The 17,424-nt window shown below is 35.0% G+C and overlaps 1 protein-coding gene across 1 annotated transcript in view; it reads left to right on the forward strand.

The window, feature by feature from the left end:
• LOC5571433 (cholinesterase) overlaps positions 1-17,424 on the forward strand; it is a 40,392-nt gene that overhangs the window by 8,874 nt on the left and 14,094 nt on the right. Inside the window, 1 exon segment of the mRNA XM_021845049.1 lies at positions 6,388-7,324. Coding sequence (XP_021700741.1) covers positions 7,023-7,324 — 302 coding nt within the window. The 5' untranslated portion in view covers positions 6,388-7,022.

The following is a 17,424-nucleotide window of genomic DNA, read 5'->3' on the forward strand; positions in this document are numbered from 1 at the left end:
CGAACTTTTTCTTATGTTCTTTCTACTTTATTTCGCTTAATTTCTTCTATAGTTTAGATAGATTACAGTGAACGACTTACCAAATCCCACTCCCGAGATAGTCATTTATGACTAAAACGTTATAGTGACGACTTCCTTCGGAAAGGGAGTAAAGCCGTTGGTCACGAAATGAACTAGCCTTACACCAATGTCGATAATAAAGATAAAAAAAGTGAAAGACTTATGGCAATAAATATATTTTACTTTTTAGTATATCATGCAAAAAATACATTTTTTCTTTTTCTTCACATAACGTCTTCGCCTCAGAGCTGGGATAGAGCCAGCGTCTCAGATTAGTGTTCTAAGAGCACTTCGATAGTTATTAACTGAGAGCTTTTGTCGACAAATTTATCAGGAATTTGTCCCCGATACCTTGACTAAAACTTTGTTTTATAGCCGCATACGTTACCATTAGGCTAAGGAAGGCTTTGTGATACATTATTTGATTAAAAACTACTGCAGTCAAAAAAAAAAACGGCGGAGGAATATATCTTATAAAACTCATTATTAAACTGTGTGAAATACTAATCCAATAATCGTGTGCAACATAATTTGATTCCAGGGCATTAGCTGCCTAGTCAGTGCGTCAGACTTTCTTCAGTCGGGTTTGTCCAAACCGTTACCTGGACCAGTTATTCAGCCGAACGAAGTCAAGTTTTGGATTCCACGTTACGCAAGGTTAATGAAAGAGGAAGATGGATGTCGTTCATAATGCAACGTAAGAAGCGAATTTTTGAAGTCGCCTGATGGAAAAAACTTGCTACGCGCTTAATGAGCACTCCAAAGTTTCAATATATGGTGTCATTGTTTGTATTCAGTATGTGGTAGACCCGATGAAACTACTTGTTCAGGATTTCCAACACTTAAAGCTCTTTTCTAACTGATCTGAGATCCCTTCATAATAGTAAGGTGGGACAAGAGTTAGACCTTAGTGGAATAATCAATATTTTCAGAGAAACTTTATCTGTTGAAAATAAATAAATTGCTGAAAAAACTAGTGTCGAAATATTTACCCATTTTTGTTATAACAGTTTTAAAATTGATTATCTTAAAGGAACTTTTGCCCAACCCGTGGGACATGAGTTTGAATCTAGTGTGGGCAAACGTTCGTTGGCTGGAACACAAAATATTGATACTTTTATGACAAGCATACTTTATGCCAGCCATAAAATTATGTTTGCAAAAAAAAATACACACAAAATTCTCATCAAAAAATTGCCCACAATAGGGTTTATTTAATATAATCAAAACTAGCAAAAACGTGAAATGTTGATGACTTTTTTTGCACGATCAGACTTATTTTGTGAAAATTGAAGGTAATTCATATTTTTAAGGCAATTTAACTCTGCAAATTAATATACTGATCGAGCTTTTGCCCCGCTGATTCACAAAAGCTAATACACCTCAAAGGGTTATTATGACAGACTTTAAAACGCCTTTACACAAAAAATCGAAGAATTGTTTTCCAAACTTGTTCAATGCAATGAGAGTTCGATCAATTAATTACAAGTTTTAAGTTTGAAAACAACAAATAAACATAACTTTTTCAAAACCCAATCGATTTCAGTAATATTTGGAGTGTTGGGGGATTTTGAACAACATTCAAAACACTATGACATTTACAACATTTGTTTTAAATTGAGCTAGAAATCTTAGAAAAAAAACCCAATTTACTATACGAATAATTTCCATCAGTTGAACACAACGGTTAAATTTATAGTTTTTTGAACGTTATTTGGTGAAAAACAATAAAAATGGAAAACTGGGAAACACTAATATGTCCAGCATAGTAAAACTTCAGGGCCTAATTACAGCGTTAATTTAAGAAACTGTTGACATTTGTATGTCGCTCTTTTAATGTCAATGCGATTAATAATGGATTTGTTTGATTCAAATTAGGCCGATACAAATATGTTTTTAATTTTTTGTCCCATCAACCATTGGGTGGTCGAGAGATGAGAATAATAAAAATAAACCATAAAAATAAATAAAAATAAAATAAAATAAATAAAAATAAAATAAAATAAATCGGATTTATGAGGAATTTTTCTAAAAACCTTCAAATGTTGATAAATAAATTCCAGACTGTCCCCTACACAGGAGGAAAATTTGGCCGAAAATTCTGAAGGGGAAGGGGAGAAAGCGTCAAAGCTAAATTTGTATTGTCCTTAATGGTTTCTGTTACGAAAAGTTCGGCTGTTGAAATTTCGGTAAAAAAAAATATGAGTGTGTAAACCAAAACAGCTGTACTACAAATTAAGTAACAAACTTTAACCTCTATATCGGCAGGGTTTTTAGGTCCGTTGCCAAACCAACTCTTGTTTAAATACAGGTGCCAAATATTTTCCTCACACTCGAATGTTATGTAAGACGTATGGCTCATTTCTTCAAAACAGTTTCGCTTTTACCTGCCCGTTTGAATCTCCTTCCGAAATATGCCAACAACGGACAAACCGCTGCTTCCTTGTTCAATATTTACTCTACTTCACGCTTTGCACATTTTGTTGCTGCTTCTCTAGCAAATGGTTGCATCGCCCATCTATCAGAACGAAATTCCACCGACGACCGTGAGTAACATTTCCGATTTCTTTCATAGAATAAACACCGCGCACTCGGTAAACAGCACCGCTAACCTACATTCCCCCTTCGGGCTTAAATAACAATCTACCGGCAAGGTAAACAGGGTTTTCTTCAGAATGCAGTTTGTGCACAGGTTGTTATGAGAAATCACACAGGTGCTTATGCTGGCCACACGTCTACCGGGTTTGGACGGGTGAATCACAGTCAACATCATGGAGGAAGTTTGATTTCAATTTGGGCAGCAAGTCGATTATAGACCTTGAACTAGTTTCAATCCAATTATGTGTAAAGATAACGACGGGTGCAAGTTTAATGTTGCTTGATGGACGTTTTCGGGTGTTAAGGTTAGATTGCGCTTTTCAGTGGCAAGCGATAAGAAGAAAGTGGACTTTTATCGATTGGACTTTCATTGTTTGGCCGAGAAATTTTGATAACAAAAACCAAACATTGTCTTAGATAGCCGGGCCTGGGCCACTAACACGTGGTCAGTAGCTGTGAAGTTATGTTCTTCTCATGTCAAGCATTACTTCCTTGATGGAACAGAGAAAACTTCTCAGCTTAGTGTTTTAAGAGCATTTCCACAGTTTTTAACTGATAGCTCTCTTTGCGAACTGACCATTTATGCATACCGTGTGGCAAGCACGAAGATATTCTGTGGTCTTGGAAATCGAGAAAGTTTCCAACCCGAAAAGGTCTTCAATCGGCGGGATTCAAACCCACGGCGCTCAGCGTGGTCTCGCTGAACAGGTACGGCTTAATTGATCCCTAAAATTATATTCTGACTTTTGGAAAGCTTTAGAAACGAGCTTCATTATTATGATAGATCGGGTGTACCAGTATTCGCCACCCTAAGGATTTTTTTTTAATAAGTCAAAAGTCCTTTGATAACTGCCAATGCGTGAAACGAAAACTTTCCATCCTTGTTTAGCAGGAAAATATAAGAAGTAGTCAGAAAATTTGTTTTTGCATTGAAAATAAGAGTGACAAATACTAGGGGGTGGGACATTTCGCATAAAGACGTTTCGCATGAGGACGTTTCGCATAAGGACGTTTGGCATAATGGACATTTGGCATAATGAGAATTATATGCCTTCTTTAAAATGCTGTTCTTGTATGAAATTGATTTATGCGAAACGTCCATTATGCCAAACGTTCTTATGCAAAACGTCTTTATGCGAAATGGGTCACCCCCATTTACTAGACCACTTGCACTAGTATTAGCCATGTTTTTAATTTCCGTTCCTGAATACGTCACCTACGTTGATTTCTTATGGAGGTTGTCGAATTAATAAAAACGATAACCAAAATATGTGCAAAGGAGCAAATATTTTAAGCAAACTTTTTTTTATTATTATTTTCTGAATAAATGAGATTAGCTAGCCTCGGGCTGCAAATCTCGTTCATAAAGATAAAAACTAACAAGGTGAAAACTCATTCTACTACTTAAAACCAAGATGGCGTCGTAATCCAAGATGGCCGCCAAGTTTTATCACTCAAAATAATACTCCTAGTCTTCATCTGTCTCAAATAATACACCAACGATTGAAAGCTTATTTCTTTGTTGTAAAAAAAATGATGTTTGCATCGATTGCACTCGCCATATACGTCAAAATAGTAGAACATGATTTAGAAAATCGTTCATATCATAGGGTAGATACCTTTGCTCACCTAGTTTCTGTAGTCTATCTCTATCGCAATTTTTCCTCAGCTTTCTGATGGTGATCTCAGAATTCAAAACTAGCGGTGCGCTAATGGTGAAAAAACGATGTTTCTAACAAAATTCAAGACGGCGGCCAAATTCATAACGGCCGCCAAATTTTTTACAAGTTTAAATGAAACCTATATCTTTTCTCTATACGATGCCACTAAGTTTGCTATGTGTTCCAAGCAAAATATGAGACATATCACGTGAAGAAATACCCTAGATTTATCAAAAAATGAGCTTTTTCGCAAACTGTTCAGCTAGCTGGCGTACGAGGGGTCCACCAATTTGAGAAAACAGAAAAGACAACCCTTAAGTTCATGGGGCAGGACACTAGATCCAGTATTAAAATATTAATATTTATTAATGATATTAATATTGATATTGAGAAGATTATCAAGTATGCATGGAGCTTTGCTGTTTGCCTGTTGCCGGAGTTGCCAAGGTAAATTGATTATTTATGTGTAAAAACAAGTTGTGTTTATCGTCAGATCGTCTGAGCAAAATATATGAGAAATCCGTCCTATGCAACATAGACCACACTGTTTGATGCCAACATCCATCTACCCGGCTAGAAGGAGACTGGCACCTTGTACGATGCATCACATTCAGTGAAGCTCCATTGTCATCAATGCCCCGCATCTTTCTACGGGCCATTCCGCAACTCGATTCTGATGCAATTTGTCTCCTATGGTATGTCAGATCCGCAAGACATACAATCCACGATCCTCTTGTTTATAAACCCCCACCATTGGTTAAAGTCAAGATACTTCTGTCAGATGTCTTTAGAAAAATCGTAGGTAACTCGATGATATCATAAAAATAATATACATTAATCCGTATTAACGAATATTAATACCAATATTAATGAGTGTCCTGCCCCATGCTTAAGTTTTATCGAAAACTAGCGATCAGTAACATAAAATTGGAATTCTAACGATGGGTGCCGATGGTGGCCTGGTTTCAGCGAGAATTGCTCATTAATTATAACAAATCATATTTCATATATGACATTCTTATTCGGATGAAGCGACTTAACAAAAAGCAAAACATAACTTGACTAATTACGGGTTTGCTATGGAGTTTTACAAATTCTATATAACACTTATAAATTGACGTATGGCAAAAAAAAATTAAGTCGTGATATTAAAGCAATTTGCTTCAGACATTTGAAAAGTCATCAAAACCTTTGAACTAAGAAATGATTAAAGATCATTGAAGGTATTGTAGAATATCACGCTGAAAATTATTAACAGAAGTTGAGGTGTGCATACTATCAAATATGCTTTCTTAGCCTGCAAACTTAGATTTTTACTGACAATTTACTGACACTCGGCTTTTATTTTCTGAGATCTCAGGAAACTTGTTTGCCGACTACTCAACTGAGCGAATCTCGGTTAAAACTAACTAATATTGAAGAAAAAAGCATTAAAACTTTGCAACTTGACAAATAAAAATATGTATTTCTTACTTGAAATTGACCTTTTCATGAAGATATTTACTCTTTTATTCACTGTTCATGATGCCTTTCTATTTTACCATAAGACTTGATAGTGAGGAAAAATGAAATTGTTTTCCTTTAAAATTTTGTGGTTTTCATCGAATTCCACGTACATTTCGGGAAACCCGGGATTCTCGAGATGTCAAAACTAATATCCCGGGAAACGGGAAATCCTGAAATTTGTCAAATCCCGGGATTTTTTGTCTCGGGATTGACATTCTATACATGACAAATGTTATAATTAAAAAACTGTAATATCTTTCGATTTTATGCGAGGTGCATGATAGATTTTTTTAAGAATCACTCAATCGTCCAAAACAGTCGATTTACTTTTGTGAGTAAGTCACCTACGTTTCATTCCCAAAATTATACTTATTTGTCCATCTCTATCCTCCTTACTCTCGTCATTAGTACTTTCTGATAAAAATAAACATGTTCTTTAATTCTGTTCAAGCACGTCTCAGGAAATACGCAAACGCCATCAGTTTATTCAAAGAAATTATTGAAACTATAAATATATAGATTAACTATCGTTAGCTAATTTCCATACTTGTTCAATTTACAGATTGCTCATCAATGGCCCGTCGTAGATTCTAGGAATTTTATGAATGAGCCTCTCCACACCAGACGACGACCTCAATTAACGCTCACTTCTACGTCCGAAAAAGCGATATGCGACGCACCTGAAGGGCATGGGCGATACGTGATAACGTGACAGTGGAATCCAAAGTGGTGTTGAATGAGTGAAACGATACCTGCTTGTAAGCAATGACCAGAATGTGACTCACAGAATCACCGTTGTGTTTTCGTCACTTTGTTTTGAATACGTAAGTTAGTGCTATATCGTGCATTCATTCGCTTATACTAAGGCGTTACTAATGTTGCGAAACATAAACAGTGTGATATCACCTTGAAAATGTTATAATAATAGTAGTGCGCTAAGTAATAACAACGTGAGAAAATAATACGAATACTCATTTGCTGTACTGCATACCCCGCTGTCGTGAATCGCGCCAATCGCGCACCTAAACACCCAAAGTGGGCTAAGCGCGGGTGAATCATACTGCAATTACGTACCAACCAACCGAACCCGGCATTAGCAGTTTAGTGAGTCGGAAACACCAGTCTTGTGAATGCTGCCATCGTATCGACAAATGTGTTGCACTGCTGCTGCTGCAACCCGTTTCGCATATTTCAAGAATGGCTTTAAATACCAACTGCGGGGCAGCAAAGCGTTACCAACAAGCCAAGCATTCGGCTAAGACTACCAAAAGCAGTGATGGCGGTGGTGGTTGTAGTGTTCGGAAAAAATGTGTTCATCTGAGTTCCAGTACCACCGGCAGTGAATGGATTCATGCGAAGATTAACGTGCTTTTCCTGTGCTTCGCCGTGTTCATAAGTTTAGTTGACGGACAGTACCACACAACTCGCGATCCACGATGGTACTCTCGCGAAGGAGACTTCAGCTACCACCTACCCAATCCGGGTGATCCCGACTATAGGTAAGGTTTTGAAAAAATGCTAGGCTTAAGTAATTAAAAATTGATACATTCAACTTACATTGCTTTCAATGGTAAGGAGTTTATTTGGAACTAGCTATGGGTAAGTTTCAAAGACACATGTAACTGAAGCAGCAGTCACTTTTGTATAGATGTTCGATTAAAACTATTATCTTTTCAATTATCAAATACACTCTAATAGTTTTCAAACATTTTTTATTATTTTTAAAAACATGACTAAAACCTTATTTTGTAAAATTTGGCTTTCCTAATTTTGAAATGATTATGATTGATGATGGGGCCTTCCTTAGCCGAGTGGTTAGAGTCTGCGGCTACAAAGCAAAGTCATGCTGAAGGTGTCTGGGTTCGATTCCCGGTCGGTCCAGGATCTTTTCGTAAAGGAAATTTCCTTGACTTCCCTGGGCATAGAGTATCATCGTACCTGCCACACGATATACGAATGCAAAAATGGCAACTTTGGCAAAGAAAGCTCTCAGTTAATAACTGTGGAAGTGCTCATAAGAACACTACGCTGAGGAGCAGGTTCTGTCCCAATGAGGACGTTAATGTCAAGAAGAATAATTTTGAGATGAAAGTGACTATAGAACCTTCTTTCAATTCCACTCTAACTTATTTTTTACAGAACTTGGCAAAAAAAACCAATGTCTCAATTTTTTACTCAACTGTTCATGAATTTAATTAGAATGTCATCCTACAACATTTGTTTCATTCAGTTGTAGAAATTGTTGATAATTGATTCCGAAACCAAACAAATTTTAGAAAACCAATCACTTTGGAAATGTTGGAGCATCAATGACACTACTGTATTTTAGAAATGCGTTGTGCAAAATAACAATTAACCTGAACGAGAATGTTTGGTATAATGTAGCTGAAAAAAATGTGAACTTGATTAGTATGCAGTAAAAGCAAACAACCTTTCCCATCATCTTTTTTTTTTCCTAAAGCCGCTGGTTGTACGACTATAAAGTTCTCATTCAAAAACTATTTAAGAACAACACTCAAAAATTATAACTCTCAGATGGAATAGTGAGTTCAATTAGGTAAAAAAAAAATAAAAACAAATTATTCGCAGTGTATACAGCCAACCAGAAAAATATTTAGTTATTTTTATTGATTTTTGACGAAATGCGTTAATGAAGCAATCAAAACTTGCTAAGGTAACAAAATAATTTCATAGAAAATCACAAAGCTAATGCCTACATGTTGAAAAATCCCTAAATTAATTTGGTTGGCGTTGGTCCTGAGAGACATTTTTCATATTTTGAGAAAAATTGGTTTAAAGTTTAAAGCTCTGTAATTTTTGAACTCGTTTAAATTTTGGTTCAATACTTCTACACATCTTTGTGTTACTGTCAAACAATATGATGGAAGTGCTAATCATAAAAAATCATAATCCAAACCTCTGATAAGTAGAACGATTTTCTGAAGGACTATGTGTTCTTGGTCCACTCTGACTGAACTAAAGACCACCGTTCAGTGAGTTGGTTCACTCTGACTCAATAATTTCTAGGAAAATAACAATCATTCAATGCTTGTATAGTCAAACTGGGTGCATATCCCGTCGACACCAGTATCGTGAATTCTTCAATAATCTATATCGTCAATACCGAAATCAATGGCATTACGATAGCTGGAAAATTAAGGTTTTGCAGGGTGAGGGTATTGAATGCCAGAAATATTCATATATGTGTTCAGTCAGAGTGGACCAAATGAAAATCTTGAGTACCGACCAAAATATTCTGGTCCAATAAGCAGGTCCTAGCACATTCCAGACATACACCAAAGAACTACCATAAACTTCTATCGGACTCTGAAATTGTCTCAAAAAATGCAATAGGGCAAACGCTCCCTTAGTGGAGGTAGCTCCAATAGTGGAGGTAGTGTGTTTTGGCATGTTTCGCGCTAATAAATGATTATGTGATATTTTTGTATTATGTACGATGCAAAAATGATACAAGTAATCGAATAATATTCATGAAATTTAACCGTAAAACTATTTAAAACAATTATTTTGCTTAATTTTTTTGCTCCTTTGCACCTATAGTGGTGCATCAGTACCCATAGTGGAGGGTCCCATAAGAAATCAATGGTTTGCGCCACTAAAGGAACCATCCTTAAAATATACCTCCACTAAAGGAACAGTGTACCTATTATTGGTGCAAGGCTTTTTGTAGGGAAATTTCAAATGAATCGTGATTTTTATACATTTGAATGATAGAAGGATTTGAGATCTATCGAATGATACGTTAAAATCATATATTTCATGATCTTAACACCGTGTTTTAGCAGTTTCCCCTTAGGTGCACCACTAATGGTACACTTGCCCTAATCAATCAGATTATTGCTTTTTGACACTTGGTCCGCTCTGTCTGCACAGAAATTGTTGCAAATATGGTAAATGGTCAAAAATCAAAATCAAATGGTGGGCTTTGTAGCCGTGCGGTTACTGTCACCAAGGCACTTAGCCGCATCGTGTTAGGGAGCGTAGGTTTGATTCCCGCCTCAGACCGAAAAACTTTTCGAGAGGAATGTTTTCCGACTGTGCCACAGGGCGTTGCATGCTAGTCCGTTGTCTAGTGTGGTGCTTCCTTCAAAGGGCAAATTGCCCACTGGAAGCATTAACGTGTAGTGTCTTTAAAAATGCATCGAATTAAGTAATATTTAGGGTAGAAGCACCGGTTTTGGCCATACGCCAGTTGTAGCCATAGGATTATACACCGTTTTACATATCCAATTCTCATGATAGAGCTACATTCATTTACTCGTCCAAATTGATTCAAAACATAAGAAAAACAATTCATTTTCCTTATAATTTTAACTCCCATAAACCTAATTTGGCCACTCTCATGAGAAATCAATGCGATTGGCCAATTTAGGAACCGAAGTTAAATCTCTGGCCGAAACTGGTTCCGTTGGCCTATATTGACCAACGGGGTTTTGAAAGCGAAAAAATAGTTATAGCTCAGTTTTGATATTTTACACACATAATATGGATTGAAAGCTTGCATTTGACATATTTGTAGTATAAATACGGCTTCCCATTTAATTTTTATTGACATTTTCTCTTAGGCTGGCCAAAACCGGTGCTTTTACTCTATACATTTCTATTGATGGAAAAGCAGAAGAATCATTCGATGTCAAAAAATCTGACAAATTTTTTGAAATGTTTTTCATTTCTTCGCATTCCTGAGCGCGTTGATCATTCTTGCTTATATGGTAATAAGCACTTGGTCCACTCTGACTGCACTATTTTATCGATTTTTATTGATCATCCAAAGTAAATTTGCTATATATCTCTCGCAATTCACAGCATTCATCATATCTGATCAAAGTGAAACGGAGGTAAAGTAATTTCGCATCTAATGACAGAATAATCCAATTTTCCCAAAATTAGTACTTGGTCTCCTCTGACTTAACGCCGACCATTTGATCTCTAAAAGTTTCAAAAATAGCTTATTTTTAGACACAATACTTGTTTTAATATGCAAATTTAAAATTTGATGTAGCATAGTACTCTTGAACAGGTAAATAGGAAACAGCATATAAAACGTGACCCCAATTTTTCGTCGTTCTATGGCATCAATAGCTGATGTGAGTTCTATGTTACATTCAACAAAATGTTACAACTAGGGGGAGATCCCCCAGTACCGGACAGCACCCAATACCGGACAAAGTCGGAACATTGAGAAATCATGGTCCAATCAAGATGAAGTATTAGTAGTAAAGAAAGCTAGAATAATGAAAGAGAATAATGTTTGCGTAGAATAAGACATCCTTGAAATATGTATGCCTTTTTAAAAAAGTGAAAAAGTTTGAAAATTTCAAAAAAATTGACGTATTGCCTTGATTTTGAGCCTATTTAGTAATTATTTCGAATATGAAAAAAATACTTTGGATCACGCAAGCATATTCGAACATAATCCTAATTTGATAATAGGAATGTATTTTGTACCATATTTGGACTAAATATGGACAAACTACAATTTTGGTTAAGCACCTCCTGTCCCCCAGTTTCGGACAGCTTGATTTATTATATGATATCTTTGTAATTATTGCTCCAGCGTCTCAAAATACATTCATTTTTCATGTATTCCGTCGATCATGGTATCAAACATGCAATAAAATTAAGAAAAATGAACATTCAGAACAACATTGTTAAATGTGCTATTTTGCATCATATAAGAAAGAGGTTTTTGATGGACATCTTTCAAACTAAGAAATACTCAAATTTTTCTTGTAAATGTTGCAAATGCATTGAATTGGCAATTAAATACTATTCATATAGTAAACACATTCAATGATGTTCAAATTTACAGAATTCGAGGCATTTCCAGATCGTGTCCGGTATTGGGTGCCACCATTCAAGATTGATCAATTTGGTACTAAAATACATCATCAAAATGCAATGTCAAAATTCATATTTATATTTTCAAATTTATTTTTGTACACTATAAAAATGATAATATTTATCATAAATGGGTAACACGAGCACATAAAACCATTATTTTTCGAATCATGAATTTAGTGGCTTAAATGTCCGGTACTGGGGGATCTCCCCCTATAGGTTGTATTCTAATGCATACTACATTTCTTTTCATGTTTAAGTTTTGAAATAAGATTTAGATAAAGTATAGAAAATTATCATGTTTATCATTGGCTGGTTTCAAACCGGGGACGACTATAGTACATATTCTATTTCGTGTATTAACAAGGCAATACGTCAATTGGCAGTGTCGGTTCTGTGGGGAATTCAATGAAATCAGTATGAATGACACTACCGCCACTATAGGAACACCCACAACAAATGGATCACTTACCCTATATGTAGCTAGAATTCATTGAACCAAATGGATGAAATATACTAATCTTTGCGTTACACCTTCAGGGAGAAAAGAGTTGCAAAAATAGATGGCTTTTCAAAAAGCGCCACGAAGAAGAGGACATGGATATTATTTGGACATGACGTTATTGTTGGATGTTGCCTGAGAGCATAGCTTCCCAAACTATCAGCATCAGAGGTATCGCGAAGTAAAATCAAATTTCGTAGTTTCGAAATGATTCATAGACACTTGTCAGCTGTTGCACAATAGTACCAAGACAAGAATTTTGAGTTAGGCAAGGAGTTAATTAAATTTGAATATACATAGGAAGTATACATTTTGAGATCCTTACATAATCGATTTAAAAGATTCTGGTGGATTGTTTTTACTTTGATGCTTTGCAAATTGGTATGTTTCTTCTTTGAAACTTGACAGTTCTCTAACAATTCGTCAATGAACGGAAAATTATCGAAGAACATAAAATATATGCAAATCATTTTTGTTGGAAGAATCATTCTGGAAGAAATCCACAGATTTCATAGATATCCAACATAAAACTAGTAGAATATCCAACAAGTATCAGACAACCCATTCAATTAAGTTGACAGAAAGATTCTCCAACAAATCCTCAGTACGACAGAAACAGACCAGAAATTTCTTCAATATTCAACATAAAACACGTGAATATTTCTAAGATTTACACTTTAATCTATTCGTTTATTATGTATATATCAAAAGCGCACCAGCTTTGGCCAGCTTAACAAGAATCAGTTTTTTTTTTCTAAAAAGTTTAACATGCCAAATTTTTTGTCAACCTAACATATGTGATCGTGTGTTTACTGGGTAATTTGTGCTACATTTTGATTCTTTAGAATTTGAGGTAGATAAATTGTAACTGTACTAAGGGCCGATTTCTTCACCTTCGCTTAAGCCGTAAACCACATTTACTCATACGATTAAACCAGGTTTAAGGCCTAAGCGGTGGTGAAGAAACCGCTTATAAATCAGTTTTATCTTTCGATAGGGGCGTCTTGGAAAAAATAAACCATTTACTGCAAAGTTGTTCATTGCATTATTTCTGACATTTCTTCTGAAGACACTTAGAGTAAAGGGGGCAAAAGTTCGAGTAGACTTTCGCTCCAAATATCATAACAATCGATTGAGATTTGGGAAAGTTATGGATATCTTCTTCTACGTTATAGACTAAATACACTAAGATTGAAAAATAAAGATTTTAGATTTATATTTAAATCTTTTAGATTAGGATTTAAATTTTTTAGATTTAGATTTAAAGTATTCAGATTTTTTTTTGGTCGATCTTCCATTGCATGGAATAAAATCTAAATGGAAGCTTCTGCAAATATATTGGGTATATTACATTTACTCTGTTTTGCGGAAATTTCTGATTGAAAATTAGTTTATATTTTTTGTAGAAGATATTTCGTGTTTCAATCAGTGAACTTTTATCCCACACTAGATACGAACTCATGCCCCACCGGTTGGGCAATAGTTCGATTAGGACATTCAATTTTGAAACTATTATAACTACAAAGTAAATATTTTGACATAAGTTTGTTCAGCAAAGTTGTAACCCATGTGTTGAAGTTCCATTATGTGGTACCGTAAAACGGGGTATCTTTGATAATGCGGGTAACTTTGATAGTGCGTAACCCACCACATACTAAACAAAATATCATAATTTTTGTTAATCGGTTAAGCAAAACGAATGCAAAACTGAAGAATATTAGTATGACACTCCATATTAAAGCTGTTTTCATTTGAATTGAGACCATTTGAGGCTTTTTACACGAATATTAAAAATTGACACAATTTTAGCATTTTTGAAACGCTTCCAAACAATCTGTTCTACGATCACTATTTGATGTACTTTTGAATAGTTGGCCACGTATATTTGGCAGCCTAGTTATCATAGAACTTGAATACTGTCTCAAATCTCTTAGCGAAAAGCATTTTCACAAACTGGGGCCATTTTTGTAATCTAAGTCAGAAATTTCCATATAACGTAAAACGCCTATAGGTATGCAATGCCCTACAAATGTTCGTTATTCATTCAATTTTGTTCGATGCATACTCCATTATCAAAGTTACCCCAAAACAGAAAACCGACTTTCGATTATATGAAAAATTCTACATCCATTCAAAATAAATCTTTTGGCAATCTATCAACAGCAATCGATAGGTAGGATGCCAGTACTTGTTTTAAAAATATAAATTATAATTCTTTGAAACAGCATGCATAAATATTCAAGTTTTCTTCGAAAAAACTATCAAAGTTACCCCGTTTTACGGTACCGTAAAACGGGGTAACTTTGATAATGCGGGTAACTTTGATAGTGCGAGACCCCCAACATATCAAACGGGATAACGAAGTTTCTGCCAATCAGTTAAGAAAAACGAATGCAAAAGTAAAGAGTATTAAAATTACACTTCGTGTCAAAACTATTTTTGTTAGAATCAAGTGCATTTGAGGATTTTTATGCAAATATTAAAAAATTACAAGATTTTAGCATTTTTGCAACACTTACAAACATTCTGTTCTATGACCACTATTTGATAAAGTCCTAATGAGTTTGTCACTTACCCATGACAGCCTAGTTATAGTAGAACATGAATTTGGTCTGAAATCTCTTAGCGAAACCCATTTTTACAAACTGGGATCATTTTTGTAATTTAAGTCAGAAATTTCCATATAGCTTTAAACGCCTAGAGGTATGCAACGCCCTATAAATGTTCCGTAATTCATTCAATCTTGTTCGATTTATACTCCATTATCAAAGTTACCCCAAAACAGAAAACCGACCTTCGATTATATGAAAAAATATAGAGCCATTCAGAATAAATCTTTTGGCAATGTATCAAGTGCAATCGATAGCTAGGATGCCAGTACTTGTTTTAAAAATATAAATTGTAATTCTTTGAAACAACATGCTAAAATATTGAAGTTTTCTTCGAAAAAACTATCAAAGTTACCCCGTTTTACGGTATTTGTTTTTTTTTTACAATTGTTGTAGTTTCTCTGGAAATTTTAATTATTACACAAAGGTCGAACTTCCCGAAAACACCCAGAAATATGCTGATGATTTTTTTCATGCAAAAATAATTGTCATCAGGTTTTAAAAACAATAGCAAAGTAAATTTATATGATCTTCTTCTTCTTTTTGGCATTATGCCCCCATTGGGACAGAGCCTGCTTCTCAGCTTAGTGTTCTTATGAGCACATCCACAGTTATTAACTGAGAGCTTTTTTTGCCAATGTTGCCATTTTCGCATTCGTATATCGTGTGGCAGGTACGATGATACTATATGCTCAGGGAAGTCAATGAAATTTCCATTACAAAAAGATTCTGAACCAACCGGGAATCGAATCCAGACACCTTCAGCATGGCTTTGCTTTGTAGCCGCGGACTCTAATGTCTGAAACTAACTTTTTATCGGGAGCGGCAAGTTTCACAAAAAGGCAAAATTTTATCTAACGAGTTTAGGTAAAAATCAATGTTGACGCCTAAGATTGATCTCTAGAAACCACTATATGTATAAAGGAATTCCTGCCAGTGATTCTCAAGGAATTGTGGTAATATCTTAAGATGAGTTCTAGCTTCATGAAAGAAAAATACCTGCTACAAAAATAATATCTAGGCGATTTCTTAGAGTTGCCCTTTGCAGTATTGTGAAAAACTCAATTTCACATAACTCACGCTTGAGATTTTTCATGCGTGAGTTGTCAATCACGCAACTCAGCATTAAAAAAAACCATGGATGAGTTGGCTCACTTTTTTGACTCATTGTCTCGTATTTTCACAGTTTACTCATAAACGGAAATAATTTCTTGTTAGCCTGGTAAAATTATAGTAATCCTTTCTAACGTGATCAACAACATTCGGTTTTCACGAGTTTTTGACGGGTTTTGCGACTGAATCATTCTTTACGGTTTGAGTTGATTGAGTGATTTTGCATCAAAATCTCAAGCGTAAGATTTGCAAAGCAGATCTCTAATGAGTTTGCTCTCACGGGAGAGCGTATTGATTGAGATTTGAGTGTGAGTCTATCAACACTGGTCCTTTGGAGTAATCTCTGCGTGGAATGGTTGAAAAATCCTTATTAAGCTTTATATTTTTGAAAAAAAAATCATACAATGTAATGCCGCATTACAGGGGAAATTCAAATAAGTGTTCTTAGATGACCTATTGATAAAGTTGCCTCAGGATTTATAAAAAATTCCCTTTTTTATTTTTAAAACCCCTGCAGAAAAAAAAATATTAATTTCAGAAATTGCCTAATGCTTTTTTGGGGAATTGCTTGGTAACTCCTTAGATGACTACTGAAGAGATTTATTGATACATTTTCTAATAATTTCAAGTGAAATAGCAGAAGAATACCTGAAGAAATCCCTGCATGTAAATGTTCTTTGCAAAAAAATCAAGAAATAGTTTTGGAAGACTCCGAGAAGGGATCGGATAAAAAAAGTTTAAGACGAATGCATAAATAATCTGGACAAAATTCTTAATAAAATGACGATCATATGTCCTCCGGTCCTCCCTTGGGCTTACAATTTCCTCCTTTTCCAAATTATTCGAATATTGAGTTTAATTCCTAGTTTTCATTAGAATCCCTTGGATGAGGATGAAGAGGTTATAATTTAGTCAATGTTACGTTGAACGAATTTTCACTACTTCATTTTTCTACACGTTTATATTTTACATCATTATTTTTAGATATGTAATATGCACAATTTCCAACACATTCAAAACGAGTATTAAAAGTAGTATAGTATTTTTTTATTACAGTCAAAGCTTGTTATAACGACATCGCAAGAGACCGTCGTAAAGTCGCTGTAGGGAATAGTTTTAACATTAAAAAATGTTTCAAGGGACCGAAAAATGTCGCTATAGAAAGCTTTTGTCACTATAAAAGTTGTCTTTATAACGAGCTTCGACTGTATTAGAAAAAATAGCCTTTGAAATGATACCTTCGTGGCTTCGCCTTCGTCATTTTGTTGAACGTTTCAGTCAGTTGAGTTTTTCGAAAAACATTTTTCTACATATTTTATTTTATGTATATAGTATTTTTTGCTTTGCGCATTGGACTGATGCAAATTTTGAAGTTTTTGCTCCCCTATGCTTAAATAGTGTCAAATACAGTCAACTCTCCCTTACTCGATATTGAAGGGACCATCGAGTTAGGGAGGTATCGAGTCAATGTGATATAGAAGAGGTGAGGAGAAAGTCTGTGTGTGATTGTATT

This window comes from Aedes aegypti, chromosome 2, assembly GCF_002204515.2.
Source record: "Aedes aegypti strain LVP_AGWG chromosome 2, AaegL5.0 Primary Assembly, whole genome shotgun sequence".
NCBI lineage: Eukaryota > Metazoa > Arthropoda > Insecta > Diptera > Culicidae > Aedes > Aedes aegypti.